Genomic DNA, 19,202 nt, shown 5'->3' on the forward strand with positions numbered 1-19,202 from the left:
AGACCTATGCATTCGATTAACTTCCATTATTTTTAGTTAGACACAATCCTGCCCTTTTCTGTAATTTTGGTAATTTTGCTTCTCCATTTTATTTTTTTTTATTTTTCCTTTAGCTACTAAAGAGAAGAGAGTTTTCTGCTTTCGCTTGATGTGAAATGCTATAATGGAAATTTCTCGTTGAAAGAAGTGAATAAGGATACTTCACAATCGGGTTGCAAAGTAGCAGTGTTTGTATTAACGTTTAGTGGTAGCGTTTTTTCTTCAAAACCCAAAGTACACAGAGAAACACAGCGTCTTCCCACAATGTGAAGGTTTTTTCGATAGAGAGTTCCCACTCTACGAGTATTTCCAATACAGATTATATGATTTCATTGATTCATGTTCTTTCAAATCTTTAAAATAAAGTGTCAAGTTGGCAAAACACAGCATTTTCGACACATTCCGTATTTTGCAATTAATTCTGGAGGACGTTGCCTGTGAGATTTGTGCTGAGCATGGAGGACGTCGAGTGGGGCATGGAAAATCTTGAAAAGAATTAGAAAGAACCGAAAAAAAAAACGTTTAAAAACGCAAGAAAGATTATGCCAGGAAGCAATAGGAGGAATAGCGAATCCATTAACCTATGGTTGGGAAATCACTGGAAGTTATGGGAAAAGCAACAAAATAGATAGGATACTGCCAATTAAATAGCAACACTTTTTTCAACAAAAAAAAACTGCAGAAAAAGGGTTTTCTGTCGACCCGCCGCACTTTGTTCTACTGGTTTATGCATGTGAAAAACGCTCTTTACAAGCGTTGCTCCTTCTTCATAAACAGCGCCAATTTTAGCTCAGCTCAAAAATCCCCTATTTTGCATTGCATTTGACACTCCACTTTAATGATCTAAAAAGCAAGAGTTAGTAAAATTAAGGAATAAGAGCAACAGTTTATTGTAGAATTAGAAATTGAATAACGGATAGGAAATACATCTTACATACTTCTATGTACAATTCTTATTTTGAGAAGAAAAAACGCAAATGACTTAACCTCAACCAATCTTCAACCAAATTAATTCCGCCAGACCCATATAATGTGTTTCCAATTCAGTATTCAAAATAAATGGGTAATTTGTCTCGGTAATTCGTGCGTAATTGATTGCCTCGAGTGAAAACTGCTGTCTTATCGTTTACTTCCGTTATGCAACCTCTGAAGATCACACTATTTTCTGCGCTTCAGAGCTCATTATCCCGTAACTGCATCCAAATATCTGGATTTTACTTTCCTGATCATCATTTGTTTCCAATCTACATTTGAGTCGCTTTTCGGCGGTTCTTATGTTCGAGTTTACGGATGGCCATATGGTTTGATCCGTTGGAGACAGCATCGAAACAATCACATCTTCAAAACAGAGTCCAGAGTACCTGTCTTTTGTTTTTAACTTCCGTTCGGGACTCTATTACCCGGAATAATACTAATAGTTTTAATTTCACTGATTTTGGTTACAAATGTCACGTTAAATTTGAAGAAATCTACATCGTCTGAGAACGGAAAATTTGCAAAGTTTTGTTTCACTTTGCTGGAACTGCTTATTTCTAGCAACATTAACATCGCAACTATGTGGTTTTTGCCGTAGTATTTGGATTCCCCCGCTGTAGAATTGGTAGTTATTCAGTAATTTTGAGAAGTCAATGTTTTTGCACAAAAATCGTTGAGTTTAATTAACCTCTTGGAAACAACTGACTCTCAAGCCAGTTGTTCTCACAAACCGTTTTACATTGGATTTATAGGTTCTTACGACTGGTTTCAAATTTTTGAAACTTTTCTGGTGAACTTTGATCGTTGAATGTGTTAGTATTGTTAACAATTCGAGTAACAACTAACTCTCATTTGGAAATTAGGTTTTGGGACCCAGATTTGAAGAAAAATATTGGTATTTTCAACTGCCGTGTCCGGGAAAAGGAATACTCTCTGAGTTTCTACCATAGACTTTCCAATCTAATGACTTGCAAATAACAACACTTGCATTGCACACTTGTACAGTGAGATTCCAAATTTTTGAAAAAATAAAAAGTAAAATGCTGGTAACAATGAATTGATTAGTTAAGCCTTTACAGGACCGCTACTTTCATTCCTCCAAATTATTTACTCCCCATGTTGTACTTACTAGCTGAGAGCTTCACTGTTTTGTTCTGCATAATTTTCTTCTGCGAGAAAGTTCATCTACACTAGTAAAAGTCCTATCAATTTGCAAGGCAACTATAATGAGCTGCTGGAGACACATGCCGAAAACGACGAGATCTCTCTACGAGCTGATAGGATCAAGAGTGTAGATCATGAACATGAACCCGCTCACTTTCCCTTAACTATATTAAACTAAGTTTTCCTTATGTGAAAAAGTCATAGCAACGAAAACATAATTGTGTGGTTTCTGTATAGACTAGTATGCGCGAACTAGCTGCAGTTCTACAGAAAACCCCTGCAAACAAAAGCACGTGAACACAGAAAAGTGGAATTGAAGTGTTGTGATGGGCTGAGGGATTTATACTGAGCTTAGATGTGGAACTGCATGGCACGAAAATTGTAGCAGTTGAGTTGAGCCATAGCCATTCTTGAGTTGATGCGTAATGATGCGTTCTCGGACAATATTTTAAAATATAACTTTTGAATTTTGATGTTGATTCCTTGTCTCTCTTTCAATATTCTGATGAAAACGACTTTAAGCGTAAGTGGCTGTGCTCCGAGCTGTGAGGTGGAGCTAGGTGTCTGGTTCCACGAAAGACCATCTGGAACTGTAGCGATGTGTGGTGCTGGCAAGGGTTCTCACTCGATTCCAACCTACCTATGCTCTGCCGCACCGCTTCGAGCGCAGCCGCTTACGCAACTACACAGAGCATCAGGTCGTTTTCATCCGACTGTGTATATCTCTTGCATTGATGGAGCAATACGCACTAAAAAGTTCTAACCACCATTGTTGATGACATACATGGAAGGGAAGTTCTGCTTTGTTCAGCAATTATGGATTTTATGAACGACGCTCGCTCCATTACGGTATTAGCATCTATTATTTCATCACTTTTTGGTTCTGTTATTCTCGAGATGTATGGAAATTGAGCATTTCCTCTCCTTCATTGTCTTACTCCACCGTTCCCGCCTTCATTTCTATAATATATTCATAAGTTTTGCTCACAGCTGTAAAGAGTATGACTGATTCATTTGAAGCTGCTCAACTCTTTTTCCTCAACTCAGCAACCTTAACCCATGCATTTTCTCATTTTTGAGTGGCGTTATTTTGCTCTTCATCCGACAAGACCACTCAACTCTCCTTATCAAATGTTTTTCGTTTTTCGTTCCTCTGCGTACTTAGTTGTTGTTTCCTCTGTGATGAGGCATTTGAATTCATAAAATGCTCGCTACGTGGAGATGCTACATCGTCCGAGTAACGTTCCCACGTCTTTGTCAGCTATTACTCAGCTACAAGCTCTCGCAGAAGATGAGCACGACCACTGTGGAAGCACCTCCAACATCTTCCCTTGAGAATTTCCATCGACCGAAGTCATTGGATCAGTGCACTCGACGGAAAAGACTTCAGAGAGTTGAAAGAGTACAGTGGTCAGAGGAACTGCGTAGGTTTCTTGCCGGATGAGTTCTTCTAATTTCTTTTATCTTTGGTTCACAATGAAAGTGTTCTTTTCGTTTGATTTCTACAATTTTTTCCGCAATCTGATCCGCAATCGATTTCTGACGCTACCTTTTTGCACATTCTTCGATGTAAACTGATCGGATGCCTATTTTTCCTGAAAGCATTAAAATTGCAATGTCTCGGCATTAAACGCAGCAAACGTAAATGGGGCAGATCATTACATTCATCTACTCTTGTCTTGTTCTTCCAGGTCGGAGATTAATCAAATTTTTTTTGCCACCAGTGAATGCGGCGTTTGCATGTAATAATCTTGCACTTTTCTGGTTTGAGTTCTAACTCAGCTTATTTTTGTGGCAACATGGGGCTAAATTGTAGCCGCTTTCCTTTCGCTTTCCTTTTTTTGTATAACTTCACTTAAAATCACGCACTCGAGGGTATAACGCTCACAGTAATTGTCTTTCATGCTGTGTAAGATATTAAATATTTCACGCAGAAGATTTCAACTTGTTCGTGCATTCCTTCTGCCGGCCTTACGCTGATCAGAAGCGGAGCAAGAGAGTTGTTTTTTTTTTAATGGAAAAAACTCTTTTCCAAATAATAGATAAGTTAGATCTGCATGAATGCGAAAATAAAGACATTGCAACTCATTAATTCTTGTTATATAGTATTGCATTGATTGAGGAATTCTGAATTTTCAAATGGTAGGAGTTTTCCGCTGTAATTTGGAGATTGCTGAACGCACACCAAAAGTGATAAGCTTAGAGGCAGCGTACCACAAATCTGACGTGGTGAGGGAGTCACGGCAAAAGCCAGAGATGGTGCTGTAGATTGTAGGATCAGAGGTGCTTCCGCTCGTCTTTCCCTAATCGTAGCAAACAACGGCGCAGAAGACGCCCTTCTTTTACGACGATTGCAGCCGCAGCGCGCCCCTTGTGCACGCGGCGCATCCAAGTGCGATCAGTCGAAGATCATTATTGTTCTCTCAACAGCCTATTCAAGTGAAACCAATAAAAAGGCTGCTGAGTAGACCAGAACGCATTCATGGAGGAGTGTTCTAACACCTCGTAGGAACTAAAGCGGTTCTTACGCCATTTTTTTCACGATGATTAGGGAAAGGTGAGCGGAACCACACCGAACCAGTCTACAACCATATCTCTAGATTTTTCTGCGGATTCCCTCACAATGTCAGACTCGCGGTATGCTGGCTTTAAAGGAAGCGTACCGTAAACTTAACAATGTTCGGATCCTTCTGCAAATAAAGAGGGACAGAGGTGTAGTTCGCGAATATGACTGTAATCATGCTCAATTACTGTTCGAAAAGGAATGTGAAACAGCGTTCTGTGTTCCCGACTCTCCAACGACAAAAGTTTTTGCGTGATAGAACACGGCCAGTTCCGTCATCGTCCAGTGTTCGCAGTCCAACAAATGTAACTCAAAAAAGCAAAAGAATGCAACCGTACAATCCCATTTGCGTTGCAGATTCCCCACGTTCCTTCAAATGTGATAAGTTGCGTCGATGGGGTGACGGAATGACAAAAGCCTGCTTCGTACGCTATTTTTGAACTAGGGAAATTAATTGTGATTACACTCACTTCCTCCAATCGTCTCAGGAAACGTTGTGGGGAACGTGCCTTCGAACTTTCCTAAGAGGCACCTTGTAGCATGCCACTCTTGCAAATGCTGTGGTCCCATCAGCAGCCTCTTCATTTTTTTTTTGCTTGAAAAGGCTGCCGAGGGAACTTCATCAACGTTCGTCCGCTTGTTAGAGGCGCGGCGCGTGTGCAGACGTGGCCTGTTGTAAGCTGCATCGTTGGAAAATTCGAGCCCGAGGACAGTTTTCCGCGCTCTTTTCAGGACTTTTAGGGAGAATTGAGGGTTGCCGCGCTCATAATTTACATCCTAAATTCTATCTTTTCGTGGAGAGATCCCAATATCGCCAATTTCTTGGTATCCTGCCTTTAATTTTTGCGATAAACAATTAATACACGTACCTCAAGTTCAAATCAGCGTGACCGCTGCGAAGCCGTCATGGATTCTTTTTTGTGATGTTTTTGTCCGTTTCCTTTCATTCCTATTTAAACGCGATTATTATCAAATTCAGTTTATAATTGCTCACGAAAAAACTTCCCTTTCGGTCACATGGTACAAACACGTACTTCTGTATGCTAAGAAATTGAGAGTGTTAGATATTTGGAATTTGTTTTTGCGAAATACAATATTTTCTGACCGTCAATACATAGTAATACCACTCTCCTCTCCAAAAATTCCGTACGAAGCTTGCACGTGTATCTTTGTGTTGCGCAAGCAATTTACAATGTGTAAACACACTTCATTGCCTTCCAAAAACTGCTCTCGAAATCACAGTACTGATTCGATTCCCAGTCCGTAATAAAGTCTGAATTTTTTCGACTCTCCGCCTTGATTTAGTTTCGTTGCGCCGTATTCCTAAAAAAGTTCCTGTTGGAAAAAGGACCTGCGTCCCAATGCAATGCGTTCACGAAGCGAATGTGTTTACGCTAAAAGCAGCTTTTCTGAGTAGTGCTTAGACCAAATGTATTGAATAGTTTAGTTCTCACCAATGAGGTCGCATAATCGAGAGATGACTCGACTTTCAGATTTCTATAAATGCAACTTTTAGCATGCCACATTTTAAAAGGTAACCCACACAATCGTCAACGGACTTTGATGGCCACGCACTGAATCCGGAGCAGTTCATATTGGGTTACGCTCTTTTGTTGCCTTCTACTGCCAGAACCATGCGGGCGTCTGAACAGTTGCACCGGGCTCCACCAGCTTCGGCTTCCTTTTTGAGGGCCTTGGAGCTACCCCTTCCCTCATCTTCCTTTCCTTCCTCTTCCTATGCAGCTGCTTTGGCCTTCGATATCATCGTATTGTGGTTGCATGTATCAGCTAAATAGGGATTATTACAACAGGCATTCCGATACATACGGTTACACATCAGTACAGTATAATACACGTGAGAAAGTTTCAAACATAAGGCTGAATGGGTCAAACAGATTTGTAGCACCCTATAGAGATGAGTGTTTCCACTAAGGGTTCCGTGGTCTTAGTAGTTTGGAAGACTTCTCCTCCGCCCCGCAGGTCGTCCGCTCAACTGCTGAAGACCAATTATTTCGAGGGGCACGAACTTGTATGTCGTGCTGAGCCTGTTGTATACGCACCATGGAAGGTGCAGCAGGGGCGCTCTCCGCAACCACGGTCGCCTAGAGTGCACGACCAGGTGAACATATTTTGAAGTCTGACTCCCCCCACCTTCTAATATTGTGATATACAGGAACATTGTAGTTTTTAACCGTTAGCGTGTTGGCGCTTCAGATATGCAGATTGAACCCTGCGATGCAGAAATAGTTTTTTTTTTGTGGGTTCCTCCGATGTCTTTTCCTTCTTATCCAGATCTTCACACTCAAATGCACATATCGCCAATAAGTGATCATATCAAAAGCTAAGGCATCAAAGGTCTATTCTGAGAAAACCTGGTTCCACTTCCACCTTCTCAATCCCTGGATTTCTTATACCTTTCCTGAAGACATACTAAGACTCCTGTTCCTAAGATCGTTCTGCTTAAATACGCAGTTATCAAAAATAATGAATTTAAGGTTGCGTTAATTAAGAGTGAGTTTTGCATCTAAACTTGAAGGGACAAGAACAAAAATTCGCGCAAATTTGACCTCTCTCTCCCTCCCTCTACTTCTAAGGAGAGAAAAAAATGGAGGCTACGAGGTAAATGATTCTCCCGATATTTCCGGCTCATCCAGTTTTTTCAGACAAACAATTGAGATTTTGCCTAAAAAATCTATTACTGGTTGGGATGTATGTGCATTTGGGAGTAATTTAAGAAGGTTAACCATTTCTGAACTTTACTAGAATTTGAAGCATTCTTTGTTGGTTCTAATAAAAAAGTAAAAGTTGATTTAAAAAAAAGTAGGAGGATTCTGTGGCGTAGTCGAATAAGGAATGCTTTCACTTATTTGTTTCCAGATTTTCTCACTTGTTCTTCCGGTGTAATTCACTAGCATGTAAAAGAAAGCTTTCTAAAGTAGTCATCGTCAGCCTAAGTAAATCATTTACATGCCTATATACTATGTTCCAAATTAGTTGACTTCTCGAAGTTTGGGAGAGTAATGGCAAAAACTGAAAAAACTGAAAATGGATGAGTTCGTTTTGAAAATACATTCGTCACAGCTGCACTGAGAAAAGACTCGGGCGTGTTTTTGAATAACTAACTCCTGTGCATGTAATAAGTTTAGCGAAATGAATACGTTCCATTTGGGGCCATTTGATGCCACATAACTAGTACGAAATGTTTGTCTGTTTGAAATGTATTCTTCGATTAACGATTATGGCAAAAAAAAAACCGGGAAATCCTGAAAACGAGGATGAAATTCAAATGAGTATTTTGTCAGAATGATACTTTTTACTGTGGTTTCATTTCCCATGAGCTAAGCGAGGACGCAAATATAGGACGTTTTTCCTCGTATAACGAGAAACACGCTTTTCCCGGTGTACTTCAAGCACACACACAAGCGAGAGGGGAGACTGAATTTTTTTAAATGAGAACATGAAACTGGAGATACACCTACATAATTTTTCTCTCGTGCGCAATATTAGCCTCTCCTCAAACGGTATTGTTATGACAATATCATGCGAGTCACAGAGTTTGCTTTAGCCGTCCTAGCCGCAGGGAAACAAACATGTCACTACGGTCAACACGGTGTTACTAAAGTATGTTATTGGCTTGTAAGTCATGTAATAAACTTTGCGACTTCTCTTATTTTCCAAATTTCCTGAAATTAACACCTCTGTGTTTTCCTGTCAATCAGACTTCATCTTGTGTGATATCCGAAAAGTCAACATGCGATCGCACAATTGCACGCCCACCTCACAATGTTTTGTGCCCACCGTCCATTGTATCGACTGAAGTATTGATTGACCGATTGTAGTCCACTGAATCCTACAAACGTGGTCAGACGGATGCGTGGGCGTGGCTTATGCGATTGGTAGCCAACCAAGGTTTCTTTTCGCGGACAAAGCCTCACCTGGCACATGTTTGCATATGTTCTACCGCCTCAGCACAGGGTTGTTCCAAAAGTGGTTAGGCACCGCAACTGAGTACCAGCGGTTCACTGAATTTGTGTCAGGAAATCAATCTAATCGCAATGTAGAGCATTACTAGCAGTCCTTAGCCGTACATTTTGCAGATGGTTCCATTTTCATCGTATTTACCCTCCTAAGAACAGCTACATTGAATGGGACCCAGGTTTATGCCATAATCAAATTTAAAAGCCGCCGAACATGGAAGACGAGGAGATTGCCGTGGCTTTTAACAAATTATTTCCTTGTACAGTAAGTAACCGCAATTAATCTAAAGATTTTCGTGTCTCGGAACCTCGACATGCTTCTGTCTGTTTTCTATTAGTGAACCCACGAGATTTTTGGACCCCCTTTATTAGCCTTACGTTCCGGCTTCTTCATGCTCTTCAGGGCGCCTCCGGACGTCAGTATAATAAAATTTCCATTCAAAAATCTCATAAACACACTAATAGAAAACATTAAGTGCAAACGCTGGTCGATTAATTGTAAAAATGTGCCATAGCGATGAATAACCTTTTAAAAAGAAGACCTCTCAGGATTTGTCTGCTCTAATCTGAACAAACGTATCTAAACAGATCTTTTCAGCTTCTGTCAACAATATCTCCAGTTCGATGTCCACACTACCAACAGCCTCTGAAACATTAAGGTTTGCAAAAAATTTAGCTTTTTTCTCACTTTGTTTAGTGCAAAATATCAGCGTTTTCTTTGTGTAAGATATGATGCTATATTTGATGCTGGCAAAATTGTCTTCATTTTTGGGACCACATAATATCGCCTGTGTTAGAAATTCAGAATTATGACTCGAATAAAACCTCAACTATTCCACGGAAATGGTGGCTGTCAAACAGTGAGGAGAGACGTTAACTCTGCATTTTCAGTCAGTCAAAAATTCTGCTGTTCAGTTGCACTGACACAGTTCCATTCTCGTTCTTCATCCATTATTGATGACACAAACACTTGATGAATGTGAAATATGAACAAAAATAGACGTCACCACTATAGAAAAGAGAAACTATTTTCTTTTTGGAGTGTTAGACAAAATTCTCCTTGTCGAGAGATAGCTATTCAGCAACGCACAAGAGATGTTAACTTTCTAGAAAGTAGAAGACGAAGTAAAACCATAAAATAAGATGGAATTATAATATGTATCAACGAAAGGAAAACCATACCATACGTTAGTAATAACAGTCATAATAGGAAAATTCTTTCAAAAGAATCTTTAAAACATTGTCCATTCCTTGTTTCTCCCTAACTTTCTCAAATATCCATTTGTTGAGTGCCATGAGATTCTCGTTTGAATAAAATCCTTCTTGATCTGTTGAACATTGAGGCTTCAAGAATTTCCTAATTAATTTGCTACATTACTTCGCCAGCCGCACGTAAGAAACACATTGTAATGTTTGATCACCAAAAACTGCTGAGTTTTCTGACCTTAATCAATGCTCACATCTGGTTTGCATTTCCCACTGTAATCCTGTTATGTGGCTCTGATGCTGACGAACAAATTACAGCTCAGTCATTGTTGCTGAGGACGAGGATTGTCATTTCCTAGGTCCTAGGTGTTTAATCCTGATTCCCTCTGAAATCAACCAATTTCTTTCGAACAGAACTTGACAAAAATCGAAAGAAACATGCATCTTTGTATCTGTACTTCTGTACTCTTTATGTATTTTCTCTGGCATTGCTAGGTTTGTCAATACGTCTACCTGCAACAATATAGGTTTTAGTTGGTTTTTTCTGGTTCTTATTGCTCGTGCTTTCAATCTCCTTATTTCTAAGAAACCGCTCCTTTTTTTCGAGGAAGGTTCCCATGCTAACGTGGATGCAAGATCCACATCTCATTAGTCGTCATTTTGAAGCTGAGAAAGGGCAATTCGCTCTCAGAGACACAATTTCGAAGCAGAACAAGTGTGCTCATAAGGCAGTATTGCTTCGTGAGGCCATGCTCCACTCAAACTGCTCTCCTGTTTCAAGTTATTCGTACACTCATCTATCCGAAATGTGAGTAGTTTTTGACATACTTCACGATCAGATCTCCATTGATTTCCACTGCTTTCGCGGGACACTTTAGCCCTCTATTGCCTCACGTCTGCCAGTGATCAATGCATGGAAAGTGGAATGGATCCCCCGAAAACTCATTTTTTGAAGAAAACTACGGCAGCATAACAATTCAACGAAAATCATGCCCTCAATGGCCAGTTGAAGCATCGGTTGTCCCTGCTAAATTAAACACCTAAGCCTCTGCTTCTATTGTTTCAGTTCGCTCCTCTTCAGTTAGTCCGCTATCCAAGCAATCTCTAAGTTCTGGGGCACTTTTGAACAGACCTACATCATTAAACCACAACCACCTGAAGTCTCAACCGGTCACAGATGCTCTAAAAAAAAGCCCTTTCTCGAAGACCACTTCACTTGGGGTCCACTTCAATTTTTTTTGGTTCATTCATCTGCTTCTTTTCTCCACACGCTCGAGTATAATTCACTTTCGAAATACATAGAGGACAGGTTTGTGATTGGAGATGGGGCGAACCCGAAAGAACTCCTGAGTCAAGCAGGTAAGCTCGATGAGACTCGTAGGGCAGCTTGTCCCTGGCTTCCCTTATGGGTGCGAAGCTATACTATGTGATGTCATCGTTTAATTCAATTCTTCCTTCTTACGTTTTCCAATGCTATGAGACATCCGTGGTGCACAAAGAAATCTTCGCTATTTGGAGTTCGATTTCGCATTTGTTCTCCCTCACATGGAACGTCATTATGAAGAGTGGTTTCTTTTTTTTACTCAACGCAAATCTTTTACCGAGCGTAACTTCAGTCCCGTTGATGCCTGTAGAGAAATGAGCGACCCCTTCTTCGAAACGAAGGTTTGAAAGGAATCTTTCCGTAACACCCATACTTATGCCTCTTTTTTCCAAGCAAGCGATTTCTTTATCAATACTGCCGTAACGTCCTCATGTACTACACATCCACACTTTTGTCAACAGTATACTGTCAATGGCTTTCTCATAGTCGACGAAGGTTAGGAGGAGAGGCAGATGATAGTCTCTTCAAACCTCTATGAACCTTGATTGAGAAAAACTGCTTTTTTTTATTTATTTAATTGAACAGTGGCCAACATTGGTATTGATATTTATTAACAGCTAACGTTTCGGCGTTTTTGCCTTCGTCAGAGCCTAAAAAATCGTAGCCATTAGTGATTTGTTCTTTCAAGCCTCTTATCACCTACAGAAGGCATCCAAACGGCAGGCAAACCCAACAACAACACACTGGCTAATGCTTGCCTCATTCGCTAGACTTGATAACGCAAACTTCTGGAAATGGCCTCACTTCGAATTACTAACTAGATGACTTTAAAGTGGGACCTATCACTAGTGGTATTGGGGCCCACAGATAGAATTTCCTGGCTGCTCAACATAATCCTATATCAGCCGCTCAAATATGTAGCTAGCTAATAGCTTTAACAGCTTCATTAAACAATTCCGCGCCTCCTCGTTCGGAAGTGAATGTGTATTAGAGTCCTCTGACGTCACGTCATCCTAAACGTACGTCTCAAACGATGTCGCGATGTAGGCTGTTCAAAAACTGCACAGAACTTGAACATGTACGGACTGACCAACATTTACGGACTCACAGGCAATCACGACACTGATAAATGAGTGCTTGAATTGCTGTCCAACAACCTCCAAGTCCTCTCTTCTTGAAACCTCGGCATTTAATAGTGTATTTATGTTTTCTTGTTATGTCAACGGGGTTTAGGTGAAACTTTTTTATTGGCCTGACGTTTCGAGAAACTCGTCTTTTTCAAAGGCCTGAAAATTGTTCGTGGTCTTTGATACCATGCATATCCCATCAAACTCCTCCTCTCTCCTCGCCAACCTCCGATATTGTTCAAAGTACACCACCCAAGACCTTAAAAGGAAAACAACTGACCAGTTTCACCGACTAGCAGGGTTGGTAAACAACCGCGTTCTTAAAGACTGTCACCAAGACGAATGAGATCTACACACTGTGCAGTATCCTTAAGTACTGATGTGTGGATAACGTTAAGAAACTGCATGTGGGACAATCTTATAGCTCACAGAGTGTTACGAACGGCAAGAAGTCATTGGTAATTGATAAGCACTCATTTTTGTTATTTATGGACGGATTCCTGATGGAAATCCAGAATGCTTCCAATGCCTTTCTAGCAGATATTTCTTTCTCGTGCTCTAATATTGTACATTTTATTTCAAACTCATTTCCATCATGCTTATCATTTTTGTGGCGCCCTAACGGTGTCATCGAACTCCCTCGCTTTTTACCAGCCAAATGTTCCTTGATACGCACGTTCAGCATCCTTCCAGTTTCTCCAGTATAAATGGCGTTGCACGTTAGGCATTCTATTTGGTAAATAACTCCGATGTTCGTGCAATCACCGGCCTTACCGAATGGACAAACCACGCAACATTTTGACCCGCATTGCCTATCGTAAAATCTATTGCGAACTAACTGTCGCTTGATGCTGTCGTTTGGGATGTTCACCAACACAACATCATCTTGCAGCTGTGCTCGCAAAAGATTCCGATGAATAGCAGCAGTTAAGGAGTCAGAGACGAAGGGGATGCACAAAGGAATTCTACCTTCACGTGGGATCCTCACTGTGTTGTTCGTAGTTCGAGATTGGGTATTAGATTTCAATCTCGAGTAACCGTTTGAACTAGCTATGCTTGTGGCTAGTTTTAGTGATTCCTCCCGTTCTCTATCCCCTGTGCACATTTCTTTTTTTTTGTTTCTCGATTAAACTCACTCGAGAACAACCAAAAGATGGTTGGCTGCCTTATTTGAATGTTCAGATAAAACTACACAATGGCATTGCAAGTGTGATATGGTATCGCAAGGAAAGCTCGAAAAAACATACTGATAAACGCAAAGTCAGCCCATCCTAATGGCATGAAAAAGGCAATTATCCGAAATATGGTCAAAACAGCAACAGCAATGTGCACAGGGGATAGAGAACGGGAGGAATCACTAAAACTAGCCACAAGCATAGCTAGTTCAGACGGTTACTCGAGATTGAAATCTAACACCCAATCTCGAACTACGAACAACACAGTGAGGATCCCACGTGAAGGTAGAATTCCTTTGTGCATCCCCTTCGTCTCTGACTCCTTAACTGGTGCTATACACCGGACTCTTTTGCGAGCACAGCTGCAAGATGATGTTGTGTTGGTGAACATCCCAAACGACAGCATCAAGCGACAGTTAGTTCGCAATAGATTCTACGATAGGCAATGCGTGTCAGAATGTTGCGTGGTTTGTCTATTCGGTAAGGTCGGTGATTGCACGAACATCGGAGTTATTTACCAAATAGAATGCCTAACGTGCAACGCCATTTATATTGGAGAAACTGGAAGGATGCTGAACGTGCGTATCAAGGAACTGGTAAAAGGCGAGGGAGTTCGATAACACCGTTAGGACAGGTTAGGATATCACCCTTCGACTTGGTCAGTGGTTCCACGGTTACCGCATATATCGGTCTATGAACGTGCTCGAGTTTAGGAGCTGATGGCGCTTCCCGGTTAAGCAAACCGTTGAAGTGAACTCTCCAACCTGATAGGGTTGCTTTCCCGACAGCCACTCCACTGGCAGTGTTGAAGACTGGCTACATCTTCTCATTTTGCCGCTGTGATGTCTTAGTATAACGTAATTTTTCGTGGGTTCTTGCTCATCCACGCGTTTTCAAGCTACTCCGCTCTTGACATCTACTCGTTGTCGTTGTTGTTGCCGTTGACGAAGCAACTTCCTTCTCAGACATTTTTCCAGGTTGACATCACCAGTGTTATGTTCGACAGATACAGAATTGTACTACGTGGATCTTGTCTTCGCAGGTGCAAAGGCAAACTTTTTGGGCGGCATTTGAACCGGAAGTGCTTCCCTTACAGTGTCCTGAATGCACTTCGTAAAGAAATCCATATCGCAAAGCTTCTTCCTTGTCCGTACTCTATCATAAATTGACACACGCTGACGGAATTTCGTTCTGCATTCTTCGTCCTTCAGACTTCCTACGTCGATTTGGGGTCAAAGTGGAAGTCCTCGATTTTTTTCGTGGAACCGTATCTTAAGGCGAAGGACTAGATGGTGATCAGAGTCTAAACAGCTCTAGATGTTCGAATATCCGACTGACAAATACTCTTTCAGGACGTATCCAAGTTGAAGTCTAAGAGTTTTCACCTTTTTCACGCTTGCGCTGCAGTTCAGACGTTAAGGAGGTTCATCTCTGCCACATTAAGCTGATGGGATCGATAATTACTCCTGGATGTAGAAGCAATGATGAGGCCCTTCTGTTCGCACATGACGCCCAGGCGAATACGTCCGATGTTGTTGTTTGACGTGTGTATCACTAGATGATACCTTTTTCATAGCACATCGGATTGTTGTTCAAGTCTCATCCCTGCATTCGATTCGTTTCCAACAACCTTTCTGACCATCTGTTGGATGGATATTTTGGACATTAGCGCATTGACTTCTTCACAGAAAGCGTCCACTTCTGTTTTTAGCAGTTTGCGTAATAGTTCTAAGATCCAGAGTTCACGTTCTTTGCGATCTCGAAGTCATACAAAGGCGAATCTAAGCGATGTTGAGCTAACTTCCTTAACTACTTTGTTGTAGTCATTTCTCACAGCTATCGCGCAGCCTCCTATCTTGTTTTCATCGGCATATCCGCAGTAGATAGTGTAGTCTCCTTTACTGACAATGTTTTCCTTTAAAGCAGTAAAGGGCACACAGAGATATCGTTGAAGTCTAATCCAGGCGGCTTTTTGGAGTTGACTCGGCAGTGTTGGGCAGTTGACGAAACGAATGACTGTTGTCAAAGATTCCATCCTCCTTTGAAGAGTTGACTTTTCAGGTTACAGGCTTTGGCGACACGCTGGGCAACAGCACATTTTTGCAATGTATGGTAACTTTGCGCCATATAACAGTGCAAGTTACATAGCTCGCACGTTCCCAATGCGTACACCTGAATGCCTGATTGCGTTTAGTTCGAAGAAGGCCACCACAACCAGTTAACAATATCTGGCTCCAAAAATGATTATAATTAATTATTTTTCTGCTCCACCTGATATTTCAATTGCTAATCATTATTTAAGTTCCTCAATAGGACATCATCGCTTTGAAAACTCCAAAAATAATAGATAACCTCATACTCATTGAAAAACAGACCTGGAAACACACCAGACGATAGGAGTTCTTGGAAGGGTCTCCAATCTTCAAGTTTGGTTACCACATCAATCGAAACTAAAATAAATTTCCATTTTCTTTTGGGCGGACGCGTTACCTGAGAAAAATTGACTTGCAGCAGACATACATATACCTGCAACATATGTAGTTTTTCTCCGTTAGCTAGAAGTAGCGCAGAATCCGTTAGCACAGAAATCGGATATGGACTTTTTTCTGAAACATCAGCGTTTCATATTACATGTTGTTCTTATGTATTTGAATGTACTAGAATAAACTCGTTAGCAAATCAGGAAAGTGTCAGGAGTTCTGATTGTTGGTGATGTTAGAAATAGAAAGGTTGAGAAATGAGAAGATTTCAGACTTTCAGATATTTAAGAAGGAAGCATATCGAAACAGTCCAAAGTGTAGAAGCGTAGGAAATTCGTTACCTTACATTAAAATGTTACAACTACATTTTTGTTTCTTGGATGGAGTTTACTTAGCTGAAGTTTTATTGCAGAAAAAGCATTTTGCACATGTTTGAAGGCGCTAAATTTGACAGTTTTCGTCGAAATACTTAAGATCACTTCGACATCTGCAATCGTCCAGAAATGGGTCTCCCACCGAACTAGGGAGATCATGCACTTGTGTACCTGTTACGTAACTGTCACGACAGGCCTACCCAGCTAATATCAGGAGTTCTGACCTACTTCAACTTGCTGTTTTTTGTCCTTTCATCTCGCTCGCCCCCCCCCCCCTCTCCTACCCATTTTTCTAACCTTTTGACATTATCTACCAGCAATTGTCGATCATTTTTCCGTTGTACGTTAATATTTTGTATTGATCCATATATATATATATATATATATATATATATATTTATTTATTTATTTATTTATTTATTTGTTGGCGGTGTTTTCAAACCGGACTTAACGTTCTCCAGTGTGCCATAACACTCCACACTCGCAGATGTGTGGGAACTATCAGTGAACTATTTTTTGTGTTAGTAGAACTCCTGTAGTATTACTTAAATTGCAACGATGATAGAGCTGGTAGCATTTCAGAGATGCAGTTTTGCCACGCGGGCGGACGCTAGTCAAAGGTCATACGTTGTCAACAGTGGGGCCCAGGATGCTGTGAGTTCTTCGCTTTTCACTGAGGAACTATAGACTGTAATTGTGCAGGAATTTTCCTTTCCAATTTTTCCCTTTCAATATTCATTTTGATAACAAGTTAAATATTTCCACTATTTTGGGGGTAAGTTCTTAACTCAAAGAAAACTTGCATGAAATGAATAAAAATTGAATGAAAAGTGTGAAAAATAAAATAAATATGAATATATGGAAATTATCAAAGATGTCACTCCGTCTTATTTACATGTTACTTAACATAATGCTGTTAAGTAGAGCATTTCCTCGAAAGAAACTTAAATCGAAATTTGAAATTGAAATTTGTCTCCTTATCTAAATTGTGTGTGTTGTAAAGGAAACATTCTTAAAGGACCTCCGATAAAATAAGGTGCAACAAGGAAAACGTCTGAAGACATCTTCAGGAATTGAATTAATTGAGAGATTAAATTTATTCGATAACAGCTCTCATGAAACTCTTGGAAGCGTTCATGAGACAGTTCATTGTAAGCCTCCTATCATATTACAGAGGCTGAGCGTGAAGTTCGAACATTACCGGTGGATGTGAACAAATTAGGAAGAATGGCGAGGATGAGAATTTGAAGAGGATTCTAAAATGAGGCACTGAAGAAACGGGCCAAAGAAAACTCTGCTGAACATGCTGATCTCAAAATCTTAAGAAAAGTTGGCGGAAATCATTTAACAGTCAATGTCCGTCTAAATTTTAGAAGACATTTCTCTGTGTCTACCAGGATGATCCGATGTCGACCAATATACTGGTGGATTGTTTGGTAGAAAACCCCGTAACAATCCGCAGTCTCTGTAAAGGACGCGTTGACGTAAAGACCATTTGCGAAAACCGCCCCTACATTGAACGGAAGAGAATCGCAAATCGAATCTGGGAAGTTTAGCCAGATCTTTTCGAACATCGAGAGTTAAATGTGGATTGCTGCCAACTTCTCTAAGAATCTTAATGTCCTTTTTTCAGTAGTTTTCTAGGGATTTTCACGATGATTCTCTACTTTTTAAAACTGTGACAAGTCCTAGTAACAGTGCTTGATACAATATAATGAGCAGCACTTTTTTCTCCGCGCCCGGAGAAGTAGCTTTGGTCTAGCTAAAAGAAATAGCACTACCTCATTTAGAGCAAAGTTTTTCTTTCTACCTATCTCTAGAACAGACGAAACTGCCAAAATGCGTAAGGACATCATTAAAGAGTAGGAAAAGAAAGCATTACTAATGCAAACAATGCAACAATTGAAAAATTCCTGAGATTATGTCTGCGGCATCTTCATCTTCTCATCTATATAAAACTGCAGATTTCCTCTCAATAATTTTCGCTTTTTTAAACTGAATTGCATTTCTTGTATCACATTCGATTGTAGCACTGGATTTGATTGGATGAAAAAGTGAGATTGAAGCGAAAGCTCGTAGAGAAAAGAATCCGTAAAATTTGGTTAGATGCTGTATAACGTCGTTCCAAAAATAACGCGGTTTTATCAGCTGCAGAAACTAAAGTTTTCCTGGGTGAGAGAGAGGCTATGTCAGCCTTGAGAAATGAAAAAAGTATAGGCCACTCTATTATCTATGGGATGATCCAATACTTATAAGGCTACTCCCTAGATTGACGGAGTTCCTTCTGCCTTTAACTGCGGACAGAGAGAGGTCATGCTTACTCTTTTGCTCGGCGGCATTGCACGGTATTATGGTGGTTTACACCAGTTGGGCATAAGTTCTACTCTTGAATTTCACTGATGACTGACGGAAATGGAGCCAATGACAGAAAGATATGCGATACTAGGTGGGACACCTGGTATTTGATTGGATGGTCCGCATTCTTGGGCATTCGCAAGGACTTCCTGTAGGCACTACCCGTTTTTCGCTGTATTTTCTTTTTTGCAAAAAATAGATTTGATGGGTTTCGTCAAGTTAGATTTGGCGTACACAGAGCAGCAAAATAAGTTTTGTGAAAGCATCAACTAGGGAGATACCTGTTATTGCTTCTGTGCATCTTAATTAGTGTTTACGGTTGAATTGCTTCGCAGTCGGTTGCTCTACCATTACATATGTGTGACTGTCACCATGAACAACTACGCAGTGCTTCAGCACTAATCAATTGGGATATTTCTGGATACAATATCCTGTATTTCTTA

At 40.5% G+C, this 19,202-nt stretch overlaps 2 protein-coding genes across 3 annotated transcripts in view; both read left to right on the forward strand.

The window, feature by feature from the left end:
* Window positions 1-19,202, forward strand: part of RB195_014141 (uncharacterized protein) — a gene marked incomplete at both ends in the record, with an annotated part of 42,708 nt that overhangs the window by 18,561 nt on the left and 4,945 nt on the right. Inside the window, 4 exons of one of the 2 annotated variants that reach the window (XM_064204279.1) lie at window positions 8,282-8,362; window positions 8,581-8,650; window positions 9,317-9,377; window positions 16,987-17,058. In XM_064204279.1, coding sequence (XP_064060161.1) covers window positions 8,282-8,362; window positions 8,581-8,650; window positions 9,317-9,377; window positions 16,987-17,058 — 284 coding nt within the window. Of the gene's footprint in view, window positions 1-8,281; window positions 8,363-8,580; window positions 8,651-9,316; window positions 9,378-16,986; window positions 17,063-19,202 lie in introns of those variants that run through there. The other variant, XM_064204280.1, reaches the window with a different exon arrangement.
* RB195_014142 (uncharacterized protein) lies at window positions 13,679-14,170 on the forward strand (the record flags this gene model as incomplete). Its single annotated transcript, XM_064204281.1, has 1 exon — window positions 13,679-14,170. One exon carries the CDS (start codon window positions 13,679-13,681, stop codon window positions 14,168-14,170), a length of 492 nt encoding a protein of 163 aa, XP_064060162.1.

The sequence above is a fragment of the Necator americanus genome, chromosome V, assembly GCF_031761385.1.
Source record: "Necator americanus strain Aroian chromosome V, whole genome shotgun sequence".
Taxonomy (NCBI): domain Eukaryota; kingdom Metazoa; phylum Nematoda; class Chromadorea; order Rhabditida; family Ancylostomatidae; genus Necator; species Necator americanus.